This window comes from Sarcophilus harrisii, chromosome 3, assembly GCF_902635505.1.
Source record: "Sarcophilus harrisii chromosome 3, mSarHar1.11, whole genome shotgun sequence".
NCBI lineage: Eukaryota > Metazoa > Chordata > Mammalia > Dasyuromorphia > Dasyuridae > Sarcophilus > Sarcophilus harrisii.
This window is the reverse complement of record NC_045428.1, coordinates 404773436-404797521: the sequence shown is the minus strand read 5'-3', so window position 1 is coordinate 404797521 and position 24086 is coordinate 404773436. Positions and strand designations below refer to the sequence as shown.

Sequence of the window (24086 nt, the reverse complement as noted above, 5' to 3'; positions counted from 1 at the left end):
ATTCAAAGTAGATAATGTGAATAACAAAGAACCTGTTTTACAGACAAGAAAACTGAAGCTCAAGTACTCATAGTGACATAATTAATGTTAGAGTTTGAAAGACAAAGACACCAAGATCATACACTATAACCTGGGCCATTGCCCATCCTCTTGACTTTTATCTTGCCCCTAGATTTTGATGACTCTGGAAGAGAAATTGAGGCTGATGAATCTGTGCAACTCTGACTCACTTAAATTCAAGTGCAAATCAAAACATCATAATGTTGTTGGTCCTCTTCTAAGATGAAGGGCAAACAGCAATAATGTATTACATGCGTGTATATGATGTAAAAAATTACTTTTCTTATTTCAATGTTTAATCCAAAACAAAAAGCCTATGATTATAGACAGGGTGGTTATCTCTTAATGTTTTCTTAATAACAATACTAGCACTTATATAGCACTTCAATGTTTGCAAAATACTTTACAAATATTATCACATTTCATCCTCAGTGATAACTCTGAGAGGTGGGTGCTGTTATAATTCCCACTTTTTACTCTCTAGTGTAAATGACTTGTCCTAGATCATACAGCCACTGAGTATCTGAGATCAGATTTGAATTCAGGTCTTCCTGACATGCTGAGGAGAGAGAGATGCAACTAGATGTCTCAATGACTTGATGTGGTCCACTAACAGTCAAATACAACTCAACAACAGCAGCAACCACAACAACAACAATAAACAACCACAACTTCCTGAGTATAAATGATTTTTTAACTCTAAATCACATTTACCTACTGGACCATCTGGATACCCCTCTTTCTAGTATATATCAGAAAAGAGCACTGTGACTATATTATGATCCCTTATCCCAAAGTTGTCATTTTCCTTTTTGTGCTGTCCACCATGTATATATTACTTTCAATCATTTGGTCATATTCACACTTTAGACTTACTAAAGCCATTTAAGACTGAATTTGTATTAAACATATTAAGATTTTGTAGGTTTCATATGAAGATCAGACTTATGAACATTGGTTGTAAAATGGTGAAATTGTGGAAATTCTGAAATTATAATTTCAGAAAAAAATTACATGCTAGCATTCAGTAATATAGTGTTTTCAAATGAGGTTAGCCCAGTGGATAAAATGTTGGATCTAGAGTTAGGAAAACCCGAGTCAGTTTAATTGTTCTCAAATACTAGCTATGTCATCTTAGACAAGTCACTTAGCTTCTCTCTGCCTCAGTTTCCTCATCTGTAAAATGATAACAATAGCACCATTTTCATAATATTGTTGTAAACATTAGATATGTGCATGAAATGAGAGAACATGGTAAGTATTTTACAAATGTGCCAACAAATGCTAGGTTTTATTATTATCAATAATAGCCTAAGAATGGCACACAAATTATTGAAAAAATTTCTTTAAAATGGTTCTTTTTATTTAATGGTCAGGTTTATGATGAAAATAAATAAAAGTCATTTTTCATTTCTTATTTTTTTATTAACAGGATCAGATACATAGTTCAGTAAAAATATCACGTCCTTTTATGATGAAGAGATTAGAGAATGCTGCAATTATGACATCTTCCAGTGAACTGTTGAATAACCCAGGATCTCTATCCTTAGGTAACCTTATATCTAATCCTTAAATTGTTTACTGACTAACAATAACACTACATATCTGTGTCAAAGAGAGGGATTAATGCCAGAAAAAAATGTAATATTCATAGAAAAACTGTGTGCAATCTGATATGCAGATCCTTCTGGGAGCTTGGTGGTTTCTGTCATTGCCAGCACTAATTACCAAATAGCTATTTGGAGCTTTTGCAAATATAGTCACTGCAACCCTCTTCAAGATTATCCCCGGCTTTAGAAACAATTATCTATGTTATCTTGTCTCAATCACACTTGATGCCACTTTTTTTACAAAATTGTCACTTCCTTCTAAATAGATAAACAAACAAAACAGATTAGCCATTTTCCCTTCCTTAAATTATGATTAAAACAATCATCCTTCTTCTATTCTTCTGGTTAAATGTTGGCAACTGTAAAGGAAGAAACAAAGAACAATGCGATATACTAAGATCTTCACAATTCACCGACTCATCATGATGCAGTGGCTAAAAAATACTGCAATCCAATGTAACTATAATGAAAGTCACATGCCTTGTTATATTTCCTCATGAAAGCCTATGGCATGACTAGAATATCTTTCCTACAGTAATCATGTAAGCAACATACAAATTATCTAATCAATATACAGTGAGTTAATGTAGGAAATATGTCTAAAAATTTCATTCCATACTATGAAACCTTAAAATTATTCCTACTATAAAATTACAGCTACTTTAAAATTATGCTAAAATCTTAAAATTATAGCTGCTGTAAAATTATAGCTACTGTCAAATTTCCTTTAAGTCAATTCAACGGATACTACATTAAATGCTGGTGTACAAAAGAGAAGAACAAAAATGCACTATTATGGAATCTAAATCCTTATGGGGAGGTACATAGCATACTTATAAGATAAACAAATAAAAGAAAATTGGAAGAGGAAGAAAATATTAACAACCACATAAAAAAGGAAGAACTTCATGAAGATGCTGAATCTAAACTAAGGATTCTAAGAGGCAGAGATCAGGAAGAAATGTATTCCAGGCATACGGGAGATCCAATGCAAAAAAATGGGAACTAGAATGTCCAATTCATGAAAGAGTTATTAGACCATCTATAGTATAAAGAGAAAGAATAAGATAATTCTGGATGGAATCAGATTTTAGAAGAACTTAAGTGACAGACTATTGGATTTCTATTTTATCACAGACAATGGGAAGTCACTGAAGATTTTTGAGCAGAGGGACAATCTGATGGAGGTAGATGATACTGGTAGTTGTGCAAAGGATAAATTGAATAAAGTGGGGGAGACTAAAAGACAGGAAACAAATGAGGTTATTGCAACAATCCAGATAAAGATGAGCACCCTAGGGTACCAATATGAATGGGGTAGAAAATATTAGAAGTGAAAGATAATATGAAGATAGATTCAATAAGGTTTGACAAAGCTGATTGAATGTAGGGGAAGAAAGAGTAAAGAATTACTTTGACTCTAGTCAGAAAGATTTACTCTAGTCATTTGGGTGACTAGAAGACTAACAGTACCCTTAAGAGAAATAAGGAAAATTTTATAGATTTTTAAGGGTGGGGGAGATGATAAGCATCATCTTGGACATACTGAATTTGAAATATCTACAAAACATTTTTGTGAAGATACCTAGCAGTTGATTGGTGATTTAAATTTGGAATTATTTAGAAATATTAGAGATGAATCTATAGTTTTAGAAGACATTTGCACAGAAATGATAATTGGACATAGTACAATGGATGTAATCATGAAGGCAGAAAAAAAGGGATTCCAGAACAACAACTTGGAGTGGCCATAATGGAGACAGAAAATACATGGTGATCCAGAAAAGGAAACTGAGAATGAATGGTGAGACAAGGTGAGAACTAGAAGAGTAAGATCATGGAAGTTAAGTAAGAAAAGGACATTGTGGAACTATGGGTTTTAGTAGACAGTGTCAAGAGCCATAAAAAAGTTAAATAGAATAAAGATTGAGAAAAAAATCTATAAGATAGAGCAGTTAAAGGATTACAGTAAAATTGGAGATAACAATTTTCGTTAAATTTTAGACTTGGAACCCAGACTACAAAGACTACAAAGAGTAGTCTTTACTACAAAGAGTAAAATAGTGGCAGATTAAAAAGTAGAGGCAACAAGTAACAAGCAAAGATAATGAGTGGCATTCATTATTTTTAAAAAAGAGGCAGAAGATGAGTGGCATTAGTAACACAGGAAAAAAGGTTGTCCTTGGCAAAAAGACAAATCATCTCTTTCTCTTTCTCAGAGACTAGAACAAGGCCAGAGAAAACAAAGAATAGTGTACATTAAGTTTTGAGGAAATGGAATAAGTTAGAAAAAGAATGAATTGCCTTGATTTTCTCATTAAGGCTGAAAAAGAGGAATTCAATCAAAAGAGAGTGATAATAGAAGTTTTGAAAAGAGCAACTCTGCTCAGAGAAAAAAAAATTTTTTCAATCATCAAGCATTTGTTTTTTTTCTTCCTCTTCCTCCACCAAAAAGAAAAACAAACATGCATTCATATTAAGCAAAACAGATTCCCCCTATTAACCACATGCCAGAATGTGTATCTCACTCTGTATGCCATCCATCACTCCTGTGATGAGATGGATAGCATTCTTTATCATGTGTTCTCTGAATCATAGGGTAGCCTGGAGTATGCTATAAAGGATAAGAGACTTTTCCCAAAAACCCTATTTGTCCTTATTTGAGCTGAATCCAGGTCTCCTGTCTTCCAGCCTGTGCTATGTGATTTCCTGATAATGTTGTGGTAATTGTTAACCAATTAGAGAAAAAGAAACTATTTGCCAAGCAATAGTGAGAGCCCAGTTAAGATTAGATAATGCACATTTTAAAGGACCCTAATGTGCTAGTTCTAACCCTAGAAATATAGTATAACTTCTTCCTTCATTATTCTGGGGCAGAAGAGTAGGAGCAAAGGTGGGGCAGGGAACACAGAGTAGGATTTGATAAGGCCCGAGCAGTTATGAGACAGAACAGTGGAGTGATTTAAGGGCAACTCTATAAGAACAAAGTAAGGTCACTAGCAGTGGGGATTGGCTGGCTGAGAACCTATTAAAAAAGTTTCTATTTAACTATACATATGTCTATTATATTTCTCTGTCTAATGAAACCTTGTAGTAATTGCAAATTAATATATTTCTAGCTTCAGGAACTACCGGTCTTGGTAATGGTACATGCAAAGCCTTATATCCATTTCAAGCCAGACAAGAGGATGAGTTAAATTTGGAAAAAGGTAAGAGACATTTTTAACTGTTTAGAGACCTTTCTCTATTTTAAATAAAAACTCCACCAGCAAATTCTTCCATTTGTCTTAGTTATATGCTCAGACAGTGCTTGTTTTGTGTTATAACTCATGACTACCTCATGAAGTCCGTACAAATTTGTTAGCTCCACTTTTCAAAGGATAAAACCTTATGCTCATGAAAGAAAAAAGCATTTGGTGAAGGCAATTCAGTGAATTAGTATTTCTTATGCTTGATGGTCAATCTCAGGAATTTAATATGTTTTATGCTTGGAAGCTCCCAGATCTTAGGCTCTTAAAATGTCAGAGTAAAAAGGAATCTTAAAAATCATTAAATTTCTTTTTAGAAAGTAAAAACTGAAGCCTAGGAAACCTTGAGTTTGATTTGCCAAGGTAACATGTCTAGCTAATGACAGAATCAAAGCTAAAGCCCATGCCTTATGATTCCAAAGCCTAAGAATTTTCCACTATAGCTTGCTACTATTTAAAATTTTAATTTTAGGTAGATATTCTGCAGCCAACTAAATCTTACTTAAAGGGATTTAAGAATAATCCTTTAACAATCAATCATTAAGTCCCTACCGTGTGCCAGGAAACAAATTGGATGATTACAGATACAAAGAGAAAATTGAAGCAATTCCTGTTTTCATGAAGCTTATTTTGTATCAGAAAAGACAAAGTGTGTGTGTGTGTATGTGTGTGTGTGTGTGTGATCAGGATGGGGAGAGGTGTTTGTGGAGGGGTGTAAAGAAAAAAAACATATCCCCAAATGTATGTTTCATTCTGCATAATAGTCCATCACCTCTGTGAGGAGGTGAGTAACATTCTTCATCATGGGTTCTCTGAAGTCATAGTAGTCTGATTTTCTATTTGAGGTCCCAGGGCATAAAAGATAAGAGAACTTTTCCCAACCTCCATTTGTTCTTGTTTGATTTGAAGCAAGGTCTCCTGAATCCCAGCCTGGGCTATGTGGTTTCCTGATAATGTTTACCTGTACATTTCCCATTTGGTATCCTATTTTCTTGCAAGGTATCCTATGACTTTAAACTTGGTTCACAACACTGTCTAAAAACCAAGACCAAATTCATTTGCTGGGGGCTGACTAAATGAAACAGTACACAGGGGTTATTTGATCACTAGTTTTTGTTTTGCCTTTTTAAAAAATTATAATCCAAATATGTCACTTGTGTCAATTATATAATCCTATCTGTCCATGCTTAATGGCAAAAATTCAAATGAATTTTCCTAAAGGGGCTTCCATTCAGTCACTGTCCTTCCTTCTTGAAGAGCACCAAAATGACATTACTATGTTAGAATCAAATTTCAGTGTTTCCAGCTGTGGCAGGTCAGACCAATACGAGTTTGGAGTGCTCTGCCACAGGTCATTCACAAACAGTCCCTGTGAACTTTTGGGGTAGCTTCTCTAACTTTGTGCATCTAATGTTTCCTTTGGGCTAATTCAATTCTGCTTTGCTCATAGAGGACAGTACTTTGTCTGATGAGGGCACACCATGATGGGCCATCCTGTGCATCAATTCTAAAGTTCTTAAAAGAGATCTTGAGAGTCTCCTCATATCACTTTTTCTGACCACCTTGTGAGTGCTTGCATTGTATGAGTTCTCCATAATGTAATCTTTATTGGCAAGCATACATTTGGCATTTGAACACTGTGGCCAGCCCAACAGAGCTGGGGGATAAATTTGAGACTGGCCTCAGAGGACGAATCTGTTGGGTTGCCACATAGTTCAAACGGGGCAATGATTCCTCTGAATAAGGAAGGCTGCTATTTTTTATAATAGCTCCCTAACAGCAAGCCATCTGAGGAAGAAAGACTCTGGGTAGCTGAGTGGAAAAAAGGCTAGGAATCATCTTAAAAAGAAATAGAAAAAACAGCAGAAAATCTATTGGGCAGGAATAGCATTAACTAATAAACATATACCTCTTATTTTAGATAGGAATAAATAAATAATACATCCCTATTCACTGATTGATTGTTGACTAACAAAGGGAAAAAATGGCTAGACTTGGAGTTAGAAAGTAGGACTTGATATGAATCCATGCTCTGACTCTTAGCAGGATTGTGACTTCAGGCAAAAGTGTTAAGCTCCTGAAATCTCAGTTTTATGATCCATAGTACGGCTTCTTGATCTTTTTTCACTTATGACCCCGTTTTGCCCAAGAAATTTTTATACAATACCAAAGATCTAAGTATATAAAATAGGTATACAAATCAAACATTTACTGATAATGTATCATAATTTTGTGATCCTACATTCAGTTACGCTACCTCATATGGGGCCACAACTAAGTTTAAGAAACTTTAAATTAAATTAGACTTATTAGAATGGAGACAGGACTTTTACTATCTACCTCAAGAAGTTACTGTAAAAAAAACTATTTTGTAAAACAAAAAGTGCTATTTAAATGTAAGATCTCATAATTAAAAGGCTTTTTCTTATCCGAATAGTAAAATGCAGAAGCTGAAGAATGAGTAGCTTAATAAAGTCTACTAATTTAATTCAATAAACACTTAGTAAGCCTCTACTATGTGCTAACAACTATGTTAAAAGAGGCAAAGAGAAAAATAAAATTATCCACGCCCTTGAAAAAATTGTATGTATACACGTATGTACACACTTGCACAGACTATATATAATATATATAAATAAACACATGTTTATATGTGGCATGATTATATATAATATATAATTTGTAAAATTAATTTGTCAAATTATTCTGAATTAAAATTTAGTAACTTATTCGGGGTCATACAGCTAGTTAAGTATCTGAGGCCAGATTTGAACTCAGGAAGATGAGTATTCTTAACTTTAGGACCAGTGTTCTATCCATTGAGTCAGCGCTATCATTTCTTAGGGCACAATTATATTTTATTATTTCGTTACAATTTGCTTAGCCATTCCCCAATAGAAAAAATTCTTTAGTTTCCAAGAGCTTGGTGCCAGGAAAAAAAGCTGTTATCCATATATTTGTGCCTAAAAATCTTTTTCCTCCTTCTTTGATTTATCTAACATTGGCCCAATTAAAGCCATAGTTGGATGAAATAGTATGCAGAGTTTGATAACTTTCTTGGTATCATTCCAAATTGCTTTCCAAAACCAGCAGATCATTTTACACTATAACAGAATTATTGTAATGATGTTCAATTGTGAAAGACCACTCTGATCAATACAATGATCAAAGACAGTTCCAAAATTGTTTTTTCTCCAACATGACTAACATAGAAATATGTTTTGCATTATTTCACATGTATAATGATTGCCTTCTCAATGGGTGGGGAGGAATAGGAAGGAGGGAGAAAATTTGGAACTCAATTTTTTTAAATGTTAAAAATAAATAATAAAATTTGAAAAAACAAAAAACAAATTGCTTTCCAGAATGGTTGGAACAATTCCTAGTTCCATCAATAATGTATTTGTGTACATGTTTTATCTCCAAAATTTGTCTAAATACATTCTACCATTATGGAACAATTAAAAATTAGTAAAGAATTTTATCAGTTCTGTTTACTTTAGTTGCTTTAAACAACTTTTAATTTTTGTATTTAATTGAAAACTACCTAACTTTTACTTATTTAATATTTATATTTTTATATGTAGCCTAATATCCCTCCAAAGCTATATCCTAGTTCAAAGTGCTTTTTATATCAGCATCTCTTCTAAGCAATACGTCCTGAGCTCCTGTCCAATATCCAATGTCTTTTATTTTCCAGGTCAAAATAAATTACATATTCATTCAAAGCAATAGGCAGTTAAACAGAATAATAGCCAGATGAACTTATTAAGCACCTGTTATATGCAAGATTCTATAGTAGGTGCTGGGACATGCAAAACCAAAAAGAAATAATATTTTCCCTTGACCTCTATTGCTCTAGGATGTTTCACATAGTCATTTCTGGCTAGACATTCTCCAGTGTCCAGATATCTCTGTTTCCCTATTCTCATCTGGGCTGCAAAAAAATGAATCATTTTTATTTTTTCCTTGGATTTCCTGACCAAGACTTCATATGGAGTACTTTCTATGTCTGTATAGAGGAATTGTGAAATACAACTGTGAGTCTGGCTACAGTTCTTGCTACTTCGCCATCTTTCAAAGCTATGCCATACCATTGTTGGGAAAAGAAAACCTTTTCTCCAAACAGCTCACATTCCTGGATTGTGTTCAAATTAGAACATCTCTCTTCTTCTGGAGCTAGCATTAGGCTCTCTCTTTGCTGATCTGTTGCTTTCTTCTGCTTCTCAATTGAGCAGAATTATATCTAGGGCAAGACAATCAGAGATTTCCTCAGGGCACAGAGAGCACTAGTACTCCAACAGGAAAGAAGAGTTTAGCTCCTAATTAACAATAATCATTAATTAAAATAGGAAGCACTTCCTTTCCCCATTGGCCATATCTCAGGTGAGCTCTTCCCTAATTTGGCGTCTCTACTGTTCTCTCTCTCAGCAACAACTTTCTAACAGTCGCCCTTGTCTTGGGATCTCTACTAACAAGGTAGTTTATTAGAGTTTGTTTCTTCCCCCATCATGATCTTGTGTCCTTAAGTCCAAGCTCTTTCCCTGAAGTCTTCTCTTCATTACAAAATGGACTGGAAGATGTTTTTCATTCTCTTTGTCCCAAATCATTTTTCTGATGCTCACCAAAAATGGCAAAATTGCCAACTCTTCAATTCATCTGCTGCCAACTTCTCTGCCATGATTAGGCGGCTGCTTCTCCACAAGGAATATTTATACCTCTTTAGGGAGCCAGTCTATATCTCTAAAAAGTTTAGCTTTTTTGTGAGTCAGGTCAGTAGCTGTACCCATCCAGTGTAACAGAGAATCTCTGAAGTTAAGTTAATTTTTTGACAGTCTTGTTCGCTTGTATCTGACTCTATGACCCTGTTTGGGGTTTTCTTGGAAAAGATATTGGAGTAGTTTCCCATTTCTTCTCCAACTCGTGTTACAGCTGGGGAAACTAAGACCCACAGAATTAAGTGACTTGCCAGAGCTACATAGTAAGTTTCTGAAGACAGATTTAATTTGTGAAGATGAGTCTTCCTTAACTCCAAGCCTAGAATTCTACCCACTGAACCACTAGCTGCCCCTTTGATAATCTTAGTCCTCCTCAGAGGAAACACTTCCTATTTGGGTTGGGAAGTAATTCTTTGCAATTCCTATTATGCTCTTATGTAGCTAACAACAGGACCACAATAATTACCTTAGATTTTCATTTAGCAATATTTTTTTAATCTGTAATATGGAGATAATAATAGCACCTACCTCCCAGGGTTGTTATGAAAGAAATCTTCAAACTATATAAAGTTATGTGGATCTTAACCATTATTATTATAAATAAATATAATGCAAGCTACAGTGTAACAGAATGGGACATTCTGGTTTTAAAACAACATATTTTTTGATGTCTTTAAGGATACAGAAAAAAGATTCAATCCAGTTACTGCCTCCTCGCTCCTCACACTATCTTTGTTAAAAAGTTTAAGTAAGCAGACAGTCTCCCAGATTTTGAAATAGTTGTGGCATATTTCTTGTCTAATCACATGCATTTTCTCAACAGGAGACATCGTGACTATATATGAAAAGCAAAATGAAGGTTGGTGGTTTGGATCCTTAAAAGGAAAAAAGGGCCATTTTCCTTCTGCATATGTGGAAGAGCTGCCTTCAAATAACACAGACTTGTCTTCAGAGTCATAGGATTAAAATGTAAATTTGCCCCTCCATACACTTAGCTGACAAAGGAAGTTACCTTTTGAAAATGGATGACTTTTCAGCTTTTCACAACTCTTTGAAGTTTTGATTATTTTTCTTGAAACAGTAAAAAAGCACGGTGAGAGCTGCATCTTAGACATCATCGAATTCAAACTCCTCATTTTGGAAAAAGTTAAATGACTTGACTTTGATTTCAAGATAAAGGCAAAGAAAGAGAAGATATTACATGAATAGGGTCAGAATTAGACCTGGGAGGAACATTACTTTCATTTTACTGATTAGAAAACTAAAGGCCAGAGTGACTTGTTAAAGAAAGGAAGGAAGGAAGTATTTATTAAGTACCTACTCTGTGCCAAGTATTGTTAAATCACCCCCATTTTACAGTTGAGTAAACTAAAGCAAACAATAGTCTGTCCAAGATCACACTGCTACTGTCAAAGGCTGGATTTGAACTCACATCCCTTTGACCTCAGACTCAGTTCTCTATATACTGTATTCTTCACAGAGCTCCAAGGTTCCAAAGAAAGTTAAGCTGGGATGAGAAACCCAGTCTTCTATTTCTGGTAAACTTCCACTCCAATCCATTCATTAAAGGACTTACTCTTGACAGTTGTCTTTTTGAGGGCAGTCAGGTAGTGGATAGAATGTTGGGCCTGGAGTCAAGAAAACTCATCCTCCTAAATTCAAATCCAATCTCAGACTCTTCCTCACTGTGTGATTCTGGGCAAGTCACTTGCCCTGTTTTGCCTCAGTTTCCTCATCTGTAAAAAAGCTGAAAATGGAAATGTCAAACCACTCCAGTCTCTTTGCCAAGAAAACCCCAAATGGAGTCAAGAATGGGATCATGTCAGACACGAATGAAAAACAAACTAAATGAACAACAAACTTTAATTCTGTGCAAAGTGCTAGAAACCCAAGATTTCTGTCCATTGAAATTGTGCACTGAAAAGAATAAAGACAGCTTCTTCAAGCAGCCCCATTATAGAGACAGTTGGTGCCCTAAGAAAGAAAGTAGTGGGCTTGTTCTTGAAGCCTGAATGGTGGTAATTGGTCTGACGCTTTGGAATATGTCTCAAGGCTAAAGATTCCACACATCACACATTGAAGGCCAACAATGAAGATGTAAAGGTGTACTTAGTTCTGCCCTGTTTCCAAAAAGGGAGACCTTCCTTTGAGAATGCTTCAGATACGTAGGATTGAATCCTTCCTCAGACATGCTTTAACTGGATTACCCTAGACAAGTCACTTCAGCTCACTGTGCTTCAGAAAAAATAATATAATAATAGTACCAACCTCATAATGTTGTTGTAAAGAATAAATGAGTTAACATTCCACCCTATACTGCTAAAAAAATTTCTTTTCTCTTTAACTCATGAAGAGAAAACTTTAAGACTCGCACATTAACTGTGCTCTCTGGTATTATACTCATTCAGTGGGGTATAAATAGCACAATGATAGATATGAAAGTCAAAGGGGCCCAGGCTACATTTGCTAGAAGAGGCATAGCTTATAACCTAAAAGAAAAGAGCAGAAAGTTTAATTTCAACCTTGACAATGCAGTAGGGGAAGCTTTTTGCACTTGGAATATTATCTAAGTAATAGGCCATTAGGCCATGTGGGACAAGAGATTTTGAATTCATATTTCCTTTTTATCTTATTGCTTTCCATCAAGACAAGATATGTAAAAAGGACTGTAACAATTGAATGTAGCTTACAAATGAACCATTTCATAAAGTAGAATGGTTGGACCCTGAGACTATCTTTGAGGATAATCTGCAAAGAAAAAGAAAGACATCCTTTTCATTGGCAAACCTATTTTCCTTTGTAAAAATATTGCTGACTTTTGTATTTTGGAATATTTTTGGGAAAATGCTTTGTACATCTATGATTTATTATGAAAAATATTTCCAAGCAAAACTACCCTGTAAGCCAAAGAAAAGACACATCTGGTAAGTAATAAAGAATTGTTCATTATCTGCCCAGTCAGTTAGAATGGTTCCTGAGAGAATGGTCAGGTGATATTCATGACTAGTAAAGACAGAACTATCCATTTAATAAAATACTAATAAGCAAAGATGATGAAATAATATATACTCTATGCTTCTATACAGATTAAAATTATTTTTAAAAATATTAATGGTTTTAAACTATTAATTGAGTTTTTATACTGTGCTCCATTAAGCAGTTCATTAAGCCATTTATTTTTCAGCTCATTAACAGTTTGAAATATGAACGCTATAGAAAAAAGCCAGAATTCCATTGTCCACATTAAAGAGAGTGCCTCCATTTTGTCTCTGACCCGCTACAGTCAAAGTCATTCTTTGACAGTCTTCATTCTATTAATCAGGAATCTCTCTAATTACTAATAATTCCCAGCACCTACAATAACTCTTAAACATAAAGATGGTATAGAACAAACTTTAAGAAAGTGTATTATCAAAGATTAAAATATGTTTTGGATAATTTTAATGTCATATGTATTTTATTGTCTTATAATTCTTTGAAATTGGGATATAGGATCCTTGTGGCCAAAAAAAGAGAGAAAATTCTCTTCTTTCAAAATCATGATGCTTTTAAAGGTGCTCCATCTAGTGAGGACAAAGAAGTGTCAACTGTCCATAAAATTCAAATAAATTATTATTTATTTGTCTTCCGAGTATATCCTGGAGATCAGTGTTTGGGAATGTAATAGATCCTGATAGGGTGGTATACAGAGAGCTGGATTTGTGAAGAATGAAATATTATTTGTAGATGTACTGGGCTGAGTACAGTTGAAGAAAATCCAAAATATATTGATCAAAAAGAAATGGACTACAACAGTCAATCTACTTCAAGAGCATTAAGTACATGGAACAGAGAACTACTAGATCCGGCGTGGGCTCTCTACTGGAGAAGAGAAATTGGGGTACAGCCCATAAATTTAGGGATGTGGTCCTGAGGAGAGCAATCTTCTCTGATTCATAGGCAGCAGGTGCTACCTCCAAGTTACCCAAGGCAAGTGATGATGTCAACTCACCTGAAGGATCCTTACCCTCATTTTTCTGCAAGACCTAATGTGTTTGTTACTCTGATATGTGATCATTACTTATCAGAATATTTGATTAGTCAGAATACCACTTTACCCCTCACCCCTTAACCATGGCATCTAAGTGCTACAGTGCATAAAACACAGGACTTGGAGAAAAAAAAATCCTTCTTCAGACATGCTTTAACTGGATTACCCTGGACAAATCACTTAAACTCATTGTGCTTCAGAAAAAAAATATAATAGTACCAATTTCATAAGGTTGTTGTGAAGAATAAATGAGTTAACATGTTAAGTACTTTGTAGATCTTAAGGCACTAAATAAATGCTAGTTATTACTATAATGATGATGATTTATTGAAACAAATGATGATAGATTGAGTCAAATTGGAATTTAAATCTCTGCAAAAGCACTATATTTTCCATTCTTTTATTCATTTCTGACATTATAATGGAAATATCAATTTTATATTTATTTTGGAAGAAATCAGGGTTAAATAATTTGCCCAGGGTCACAAGCTAGTAAGTGTTGTTGGATGCTGGATATGTTGGGATCATAGCCACCACCTTCCTTGCCATAAGGAAAACCTTGAACCACTTTTGCATACCATTATGTCACAAACTCCAGAGGCTTTATCTCAATCATTGCTAGAACAATTTCCCCTCCTTTTAAGTACTGCCCCTTGCCTCACTGTCTCCTCTCTGCAGCCTTCTGATCTGACCCCTATGCTGTCAGGATTAAGTTATGATTCTTTCCCTGGAATTATGGCTTGTTGGTCCTCCCAGTGTCCTCCCCCCACTTATCTGCATTTGTTAAACTCTAATTAGCTAAAAGCCTAAATAAGCCCCCTGCCTCGGTTTATCTGGCCCAATGCTTTGGACAAGAGTCCCATGAAGCTGACTAGCCTAAACTCTCCACATTAAAGATTAAAAATCAGTCACTGTCTGGCTCAGTTCCTTTGGTATTACAATGTCTCAAGCTGAATTTGAACTCACATCCTATTGACTGCAGAACCTATACTCTATCCACTATGCCACTTAAATGCCCTGGGACATCAATTTTAAAATAAGATAAATAACAATACTATAAAAAGGAATATTTTGTGTAATTAGAATCAGAGAACATTAGACCTAGAAGGAACTTTACAGAATATTTTACAAATAATGAATCTGAAGAAATCTAGAAATCTAGAAAATGAAATAACTTCCTCAAGATCAGGTAGTTAGATTATGACAGAGATGGGAGTCAAAACCAAGTCTCAAGTCAATACCTTTTCTATGGCATCCGGTCATCACATTTATAAAAGTTTTTTTTTTTTTTTTTTGGTTTTTATTTAATAGCCTTTTATTTACAGGATATATGCATGGGTAACTTTACAGCATTAACAATTGCCAAACCTCTTGTTCCAATTTTTTACCTCTTACCTCCCCACCCCCTCCCCTAGATGGCAGGATGACCAGTAGATGTTAAATATATTAAAATATAAATTAGATACACAATAAGTATACATGACCAAAACGTTATTTTGCTGTACAAAAAGAATCAGACTCTGAAATATTGTACAATTAGCTTGTGAAGGAAATCAAAAATGCAGGTGTGCATAAATATAGAGATTGGGAATCCAATGTAATGGTTTTTAGTCATCTCCCAGAGTTCTTTTTCTGGGCATAGCTGGTTCAGTTCATTACTGCTCCATTGGAAATGATTTGGTTGATCTCGTTGCTGAGGATGGCCTGGTCCATCAGAACTGGTCATCATATAGTATTGTTGTTGAAGTATATAATGATCTCCTGGTCCTGCTCATTTCACTCAGCATCAGTTCGTGTAAGTTAGAAGGGAAGCAATAAACTGGGAAAATATTTTTACAGTCGAGGGTTCTGATAAAGGCCTCATTTCCAAAATATATAGAGAATTAACTCTAATTTATAAAAAATCAAGCCATTCTCCAATTGAAAAATGGTCAAAGGATATGAACAGACAATTCTCAGATGAAGAAATTGAAACTATTTCTAGTCATATGAAAAGATGCTCCAAGTCATTATTAATCAGAGAAATGCAAATTAAGACAACTCTAAGATACCACTACACACCTGTCAGATTGGCTAAGATGACAGGAAAAATTAATGATGATTGTTGGAGGGGATGCGGGAAAACTGGGACATTGATGCATTGTTGGTGGAGTTGTAAACGAATCCAACCATTTTGGAGAGTAGTTTGGATCTATGCTCAAAAAGTTATCAAACTGTGCATACCCTTTGATCCAGCAGTGTTACTACTGGGCTTATATCCCAAAGAGATTATAAAGAAGGGAAAGGGACCTGTATATGCACGAATGTTTGTGGCAGCCCTTTTTGTAGTGGCTAAAAACTGGAAACTGAATGGATGTCCATCAGTTGGAGAATGGCTGAATAAATTGTGGTATATGAATATTATGGAATATTACTGTTGTGTAAGAAATGACCAACAGGAGGATTTCATAAAGGCCTGGAGAGACTTATAAAAGTTTTCATTGATCATCTTATAGAACCTCATACTTTACCTTTTGATTAAATAGAAGAGGTTGGAATTCTAAATGTCCATTTAATAATCACTCCAGACAAGGGGCTGTATGTTCTGTATTAAACATTTTCCATCTTTCTTAGAATAATGTTATAATTACTATTAATTCATTAAATAATGTTTTAAATTTTACAAGGCACTTTTCTCACAATGAACCTGTGGGGAGAAGTATTATAAGTATTATGTTCATTTGTAGATGGGGAAAGTAAGACTCAGAGATTTGTCCAGTGTCACAAACAGCTGGTACATGTCAGAACTGGATCTGACCCTAAGGACATTACCCCTTACTCTCTGCCAACTTGGATTTACTCCTTTACCTCTTTTACTCTTAACTTGCTTACTCATTAATCTTTTCTCTAATGACTCCTTTACTACTGACTATAAATGAATTTTTGTCAACCACATCCAAAACAAAAGTCTTCCCTTGCTATCCCTTACCTGCATTTCTAACTACACTTCTCCCCTTCACAGCCACACTTCTAAAAACTCTACACTCTCCATTATTTTCTTAACTTCCCCACCAGACACTTTTCAAATTTTACACACTGAATCCAGTGATTCACCCTCAGGATTACAATACAATGAGGTAGGCATGGACCATAAAATGCTCAAAATGATTAACACAATTCCTAAGTTAAAAAAGGTTGCTTCATCAACTAATCTCTTCTGGCTCCACTTTTATTATAGTAATGAATAACACTGGGTCAGAAAACCATTACCTCACACAGGGCAGGAAGTATTCTACCAGAATTTGGCCACCCAACTCCCCAATGGACTGGCCTTTTTATGCTTCAGGCAGAGACGAAGCTAAAATGATAATATGTAAAGTGGCTAGCAGAGAGCCTGGCACATAGCAGGTACTATATAAATGTTATTCCCTTGTTCTTCTTCCCACTCAGGAAAAAAAAATTTATGATGATTCCTACAATGGTGTTGTCACAACTTTTCATAGTGGAAAGTCACCCAGCATACACAAAAGTATTCTTACTATCAACATCTCTTAATCTGGCCCCCATTGCCATGACTCCATTGAAAGACGCTAACTTCCATCATTCCCCACTGACCTTCTAATTGCCACATTCAATGGCTTCTTCCAAATCTTCATTCTTGACCATTCCTTAGCAAGTGAACTCTTTTCTTTTTTGTAATTCCTTCCTCCTCTAGTTTCTGGCCAAATATAGGAACTGTCCAAGGTCCTGTTCTAGATCCTTCTCTATCCAAGTTTCTGTTCTAGACTCTCTGCTCTCCATATTCTCCTCTTGTAGTTTCAATTACTACGTCTATGTGGATGATTTCCAAGTAAAATATCTAGATCTTTGCTCTTTTTCCCACCCCCATCCCCATGATAACTTAGTGAACTCTTTTCAATGGTAACTAACTAGTACACTCAGATCACATACCATTTGAAAGAACAACAGTAACAACAGCTAACATTTACATAGTACTTATTATATTCCAGATACTGTGCTAAGTACTTTACAATTATTATTTCATTCAATACTCAGGGAAATATTTCAAAGATTCACAATATTACAGAACAGAATTCTACTGAAAGGAAGAAATAAAAGCAAAAGAAGGCCTAAACTCTCAAAGAAGCTGCCATTTTAAAAATATTGTACTTTGCTAAGCACTCTAGTCACTTAGAAGTTGTCCCATGTTGATTCTTTCCTCTAACAACCTCCCCCATGTGGCCTTAAGTGTTATTCTTTGCTGGTGGAATCTGTCATTCCCCATTGCTTTCTGGAGATGGCTCCTGGATTGTTTTTTGGCTGCTCTCCATTGTCCTAATTCATAAAATCACAGATTTAAAGCTAGTTAAACCTCAAAAGTCATCTAGCCCAACCTCTTCATTTTAGAGAGGAGAAAACAGAATCAGAGAGATTATATGAATTGTCCAAAATAACAAAACCACCAAGAATAAGTGGCAGAAGTTGCAATCAAGTCTTCCTTATTCCCTATCTTGCTTATTACACCGTCCTCTTCTGTGTTACCCTTTCAAGTTCATAATTGCATCCAGCGACTTTCTTAAATTTTCATTTTTTGGTTCAGTGCACTACTATCCATTCATCAGTTCATCAAGTATTAAATACCTACCCGTATGCTGAGCATTAAGCTAGATTTTGAGGGATTTATGGCAGGATTCTCTCCATTCTCTCTTGCATGAGCTTAGTCTTTGAAACCAAAAGGAAAAAACAAAATTCCCATTCATAGAAGTGACATTTCTTCCTGATCTGTCCCAGGCAAGATACCTTTTTACACAACATCAAAGTGTCCTTGATTCAAGTTTTCCACTTGTCCAAAAAGCTCACAAAGTTCATCATTGTTTTCTATTATCTCTCTTGCACGTTTTGAAAATTTTATTCCTGTCATCTGAATCTGTCCACAACTGCTGCAATTTACTTTGGTTTGTTTGTTTGTTTTTAACTTTTCTTAAGGGATACATGCCATCAAAGCTAATAGCATTTTTCAAATAACTTTGTGGAAGAAACAGAAAATTCCATTATTGCCAGCTATAGAAGTATTCATGATCATAATGATCCTGAAAACTTGAGACTGAATATTTGGGATCTCATCAACTTACATAGGTTCAATTATCATTGAGATATTGTTAGGGCAATTAAATGGCAGTCAGGAAGTCAGGAAGACTAATCTTCCCGAGTTCAAATCAGCCTCAGATACTCAGATCAGACAGGGTAAGCCACTTAACCCTATTTGCCTCATCTGTAAAATAAGCTGCAGAGAGAAATGTGAGCCACTTCATTAACTTTGCCAAGAAAACCCCAAAGGGGGTCACAAAGAGTTGGACATGACTGAAACAACTGAACAACATAGATGATCTCATCAGCTCCCATGGATTCAATTATCATTGAGAGACAGATAATTCTCAAATCCACATAAAGATTCAATCCTGCTCCTAAACTTTAGTTCTGAATCAACAGTTACCTGCTGAATAATCTACATTTGGATGTCTAATAGAACATTTAAACTCATCATGTTCAAAGTGGAATTATATATTCCCTTCTAAATTCACTCTTCCAAACGTTCATGTTGGGTGGCAAAGGGCACCATCTTGGGGTCTCTTCATCCTCCATTCTTCTTCCTTATGCCTCCTGTGTCCACTAGTCACAAAACTTTGTCAATAATCTTACCACCTCTTTTACATTTACACACACGTGTGTGTGTGTGTATGTGTAGTAGATTCCATGCTGGAAGACAGCCTTTAAGGAAACACTTGTCTCTAAGTCAAATCCTTTTCTATGATCAACAAACAATAAATATGGTAGATTTTGTTTTCTTGGCACATTTTAGTCCACTGAGTAATTATAATTTTCTGTAGAATATCATTTGAAAAACCCTGACTTTGTTCTATTCTTCTATTTTCAACTTAGATGGACTTGGTACATAGAGTATTCTCACAATGGTTTTATAAAGATTAAAAAGCACTGAGGTTGGTTGTTCCATCCAAACCTATCCAATAATCCTTTATTAAGCACCTATTATGTGCAATGTGTTGTACTAAAACAAAAAGGGAATGGGAAAAGATAAATAAAAATAAAGTTTAAAAACAGTTCCCGATTTTAAGGGAGCTTAAATTTTCCTGCAAGAATACAATTTAAAAAGAGATATATACAAGAAAATTTTAAGACTAACAACTAATCATAAAAGGTTTTTTTTTTTTTTTTTAAGCATACCTAATAGTTTACCACTTTAGCTGATAAAAAATATATATATCATCAGGTATTGATAGATGTTGATTTGAGCCTTAAGCAACATTTAAGTTAGCATGATGCTGTGCAGAGTACTGGCTCTGGACTCGGGATATGAATTCAGATCCTGAATTGTCACTTAACAAACCACTTAATCTCTCCAGATAAATTTCACCTTTTAAATGAGATGCCTCCTGGCTTCAGATTTATGATTCCATTAATACCAAGAAGCAAAAGTGAGAAGGGAAGTCATAGGCACAGAGGCCAGAGATGATGTAATGCAGAGCTCAGGAAACAATAAATGGGTCTTTGGGGCTGGTTTGGTTGTAAGGATTAAATGAGATATAGGTAAAACACTCGTACATGCCTTTGGGGATGTCTGAATGTCAAAATAAGTTAACACATCACTACAAAGAGCTGGAAAGGTCATTCAAATATTAATTTGGACCAAGAAGGCCCCTAGAAGGGACCATAAAACTAGTGGCCATCTTAGATTGTTTCCTCAGAGTCATAGCAATAATTCCAGTGCTTAGAATGAAGCTTGGCAAAGAGGGAAAGTAGGTACAAATTTGTTGGATTGTTTCATATAAAATATCACAGAGCCAAAATTCTGAATTCTCCTTTTTATGATAGGGAATAGCAAGAACACCTTCAAAATTGCCTATTTATATAGTGGATTCTAAGATTAAAAACATAAAACAATTTTAATTACTTCCATAATTCTATTATCATTTTTCATGAAACTTTTCAACTGCAGCATTCAAAATTCTTTCTACATTCTCCCCCCCCCCCCCCAAAATCATGTCACAAACTCAAAAGCATGCACATAATTACCTAGTTTTTGTCCTTTCATTCTCTCTTATCCAGGTAAATACAAATGCCTACAGTTATAGTTGATCAACTGTATTTAATTTTTTGTGATCCTACAGGCCTTAGCTCCTTCCCAAGTCCTTCTGCCCTCCATTATCTCCCATGGTTTATAATATTGTCCACAAGGCTTTTTTGGCAAAGAGTCTGGAGCAACTTGCCATTTCTTTCTCCAGATCACCTTTTGTCAGAACTTTCCACTATAGCCTGTTCCACTTGATTAACTTTGTACAGCACATCTCATAGTTTTGTTGAATTACCTACCCTTACTCTCCATCAAAACTGTTACACTCTCCTTTCATGAGATTTTCCACATATTCCAAAAGTCTAATAAATTTGGGATCTGTACATTTTAATAATAATGTGCTTTGGCAGATGGTAATTGACAACTCATACTCACAGGCTTTTAAAAACAAATGTGTAAATTAAGCATACAGAATTAAAATATACATTAATCACAATAAAGAAATTTTAGCTCAATACTAAGGACTCTGGAAAAAATGGGACAGAGCATAAAGATATATTTTCCGTGATCCTGTTGTACTGTAGCTGACAAAAAGCAAGAAACCCTGAACTTCTCAGAGAAAGTGATGACAAAAATATATCTTATAAGATCCTCTTAGCTAGAGAAATTATTCTAAATTTTAGTAATTTAGTCAAAAAAATAGTAAAAATTATTCTAAATTAAAAAAAAAAAAAAAGCTCAGTAAGGAGAAAGAAAATCTGGTCCTTTCATAGTCAACATATTGTACAATCAAATTACTCTGGCCTCCTTGATGTCATTGACCCAAGACTACCCATATCCCAACTCCAGGTTACTTCACTGGCTGTCTCCCATGCTTGGAATGATCTCTTTCCTCACCTCTACCTCCAGATTTCTTCTGGGTCTCAGCTAAAATTACATCTTCAATAAGCCTTTCCTGGTTTCCTTTAATATTCATGCCTTCCTCTGTGATTATCTCAAATTTATTCTGTACATATTGTTCATATGTAGTTATTTGAGTCTTATCTCCTCCCATTAGATTGTAAACTCCTAGAAGGCAGGGATTGTTCTGTCTGTCTTTCTATTCCCAAATATTAGCATAATGTCTGGTACATAGTGGGTACTTGATAGCTCAGTAATGTTTATTCGATTCATGCAGTGTTCATTACCTCAATAAATTTCACTGCACTGTGAATAACAAATCTCCATAATATTTTTTTACATGAAGCTAGTTGGCTTGAGAATTTACTCATCCATGTTTGGTACATTCAGACCCATAAGAGAATAAGTTCAAATTAAATACAAATGAAACCATTGTGTAGGTCTTTCCGAATGTTTTTCCACTATGATGCTGAAATAATTTTAATTCTAAACAATGATAAAACAGTTCCAATTAGTATATTAAAGCCCAATTTTCATCTCATAATTTGCACCAAATCCAAAGTTAGTAATCTTGTAAAAATGACTTTTGCTAGATTATCCTAGCAAAAGCAGAGTCGGGATCGCTTGCTTCCCTTTCTGGTAAAAATTCTCCAAATAAAAGTCATGATGAAGAAATTTAGAAAATTCATATAACCTTTCTTTGTCAATATTTATGTTGGCTTGGAATAAGAAAATAAATTAGTTAAAACTTTATAACAAAAAGCTGTATAGACTTGAAAGACCAGATTCAAAGTACCTCCAACAAATCCCATGATATGGAATATTTCTGTCATTAAAGCTTTTCTTTCTCAGTAAGCTGTCAACTCTACTCTCCTTCTCCCCTGCCTTTACTTCCCCACCCCAGAGACACTTTTCCTTTAAGATATTTTGCAGTTTGCAACTTGAAGAAAACAATACTTTGCAAACCAGACTGAGTCCTAATTCACTGGTGAACATATATTTGAACAAAGAACTCAGTTCCCAAAAATGATAATTATAGCTAACATTATATAAAACTATTTATGTGCCAGGCACTGACAACATTCAGAATTAATTTTTGCAATATGACTTGGCTCTCAATATGGTATATGACAAATATATATCTAATTGTATATTATTAATTACTAACCTCTTATAAGGAGAAAGGAGGAGGCTTGTTTAAAGAGCTTAGACAGCTTTAAATAAAATTCAACAAGAAAAATATCTTATAATAGATTACATGGTTTTATTCCTCCATATCAACAGATTATCTCCACTTAGATAAAAGCTTAGTTCCTATTCTGAAGGAAAACTTTTAAAATCTGCTAGCCACGGACTGTCAATACAACAATCTTCATATATGTGGCAAGAAAAATGAATATGATAACACATTACTCTAAATCCATCATCTCCAAAAATAAGTGATTTTCCAAATTAATAGTGCTATACACAACTTAATTATACCAAAAACCTGGATTTCTATGAGTAGAGGAATTAGATCCACCAAGCCAAGTGCACTTCGAAAATTCATTTACATTTCGTATATTATTTTCTCAGTATCAACTTTTTTCTCATTTAATTTAACCTTGAGAAACTATACAGGTAATAATCTGAATTATTTCAAGTTTATCTCATGTAGAAGAAAAAGTGAGCAGATTCAACATAAATGAGAAGCAAATGCACCATATTATACAACCTAAAAAAATATAAATTGTCTCTATACTTACTAAATTACAATTTAAATGAAAATTTCTGATTCCAATTATCTCTGAAATATAAAACACCAAATCTATTGGTTGAACATGATGGCAAGTTTTGTGCTGATGTTTTCAGGTCTTACTTAATTAGTAGTTATAAGTTTAAAGAGTTTTACTATTTTGCTATACTAGAAAATAGCAAATAGCTTAGTTGACTCTATGTGGATCTCATTTCCATCACTTTTACTACTTAAGCAGCTTTACTTCCCAATTTAGGCAGATCTCTAAATTATTTATTATATTTCAGCATCACATGGGAGATTTTTAAAAGTATAGCATATTAAGTATATTTCACTACATCTTTACTATAATGGTGTAACTTTCATATGTATTATTACATTTTAAAAACACAATTTTCACAAAATTATTTCATCAGGTTAAAACCTTTTAAGCTAATTTTCTAATAACACTACAAGTTCCTAATTTGTTCATAGAATGAAGAAAATTTGGAAAGGACTCAACTTGTTTTATTTGATCACAATAGGGAGAATTATAAGATACACAGACTCTTGGCTTGTTATAAGGAAAAACATAAGAATTAAACTAACAAAAATGGAAGGGACTTTGTGAATTTAAAGACAGTCCTTCATTTGATGTGGCCCTAACAACTACTATGAAACCTATAAGTCTTTAGCTTTATAGATATTTTTTCATTTACAAAATGAGGGACTGGACC

General features: G+C 34.5%; 1 protein-coding gene across 2 annotated transcripts in view; it reads left to right on the top strand.

The window, feature by feature from the left end:
* NOSTRIN (nitric oxide synthase trafficking) overlaps positions 1-10748 on the top strand; it is a 79453-nt gene extending 68705 nt beyond the window's left edge. For both annotated transcript variants that reach the window (XM_031960515.1, XM_031960514.1), the window contains 3 exons: positions 1493-1610; positions 4790-4879; positions 10460-10748. In XM_031960515.1, coding sequence (XP_031816375.1) covers positions 1493-1610; positions 4790-4879; positions 10460-10596 — 345 coding nt within the window. In that variant the 3' untranslated portion in view covers positions 10597-10748. The remainder of the gene's footprint in view (positions 1-1492; positions 1611-4789; positions 4880-10459) is intronic.
* The last annotated feature ends 13338 nt before the right edge of the window (positions 10749-24086 follow it).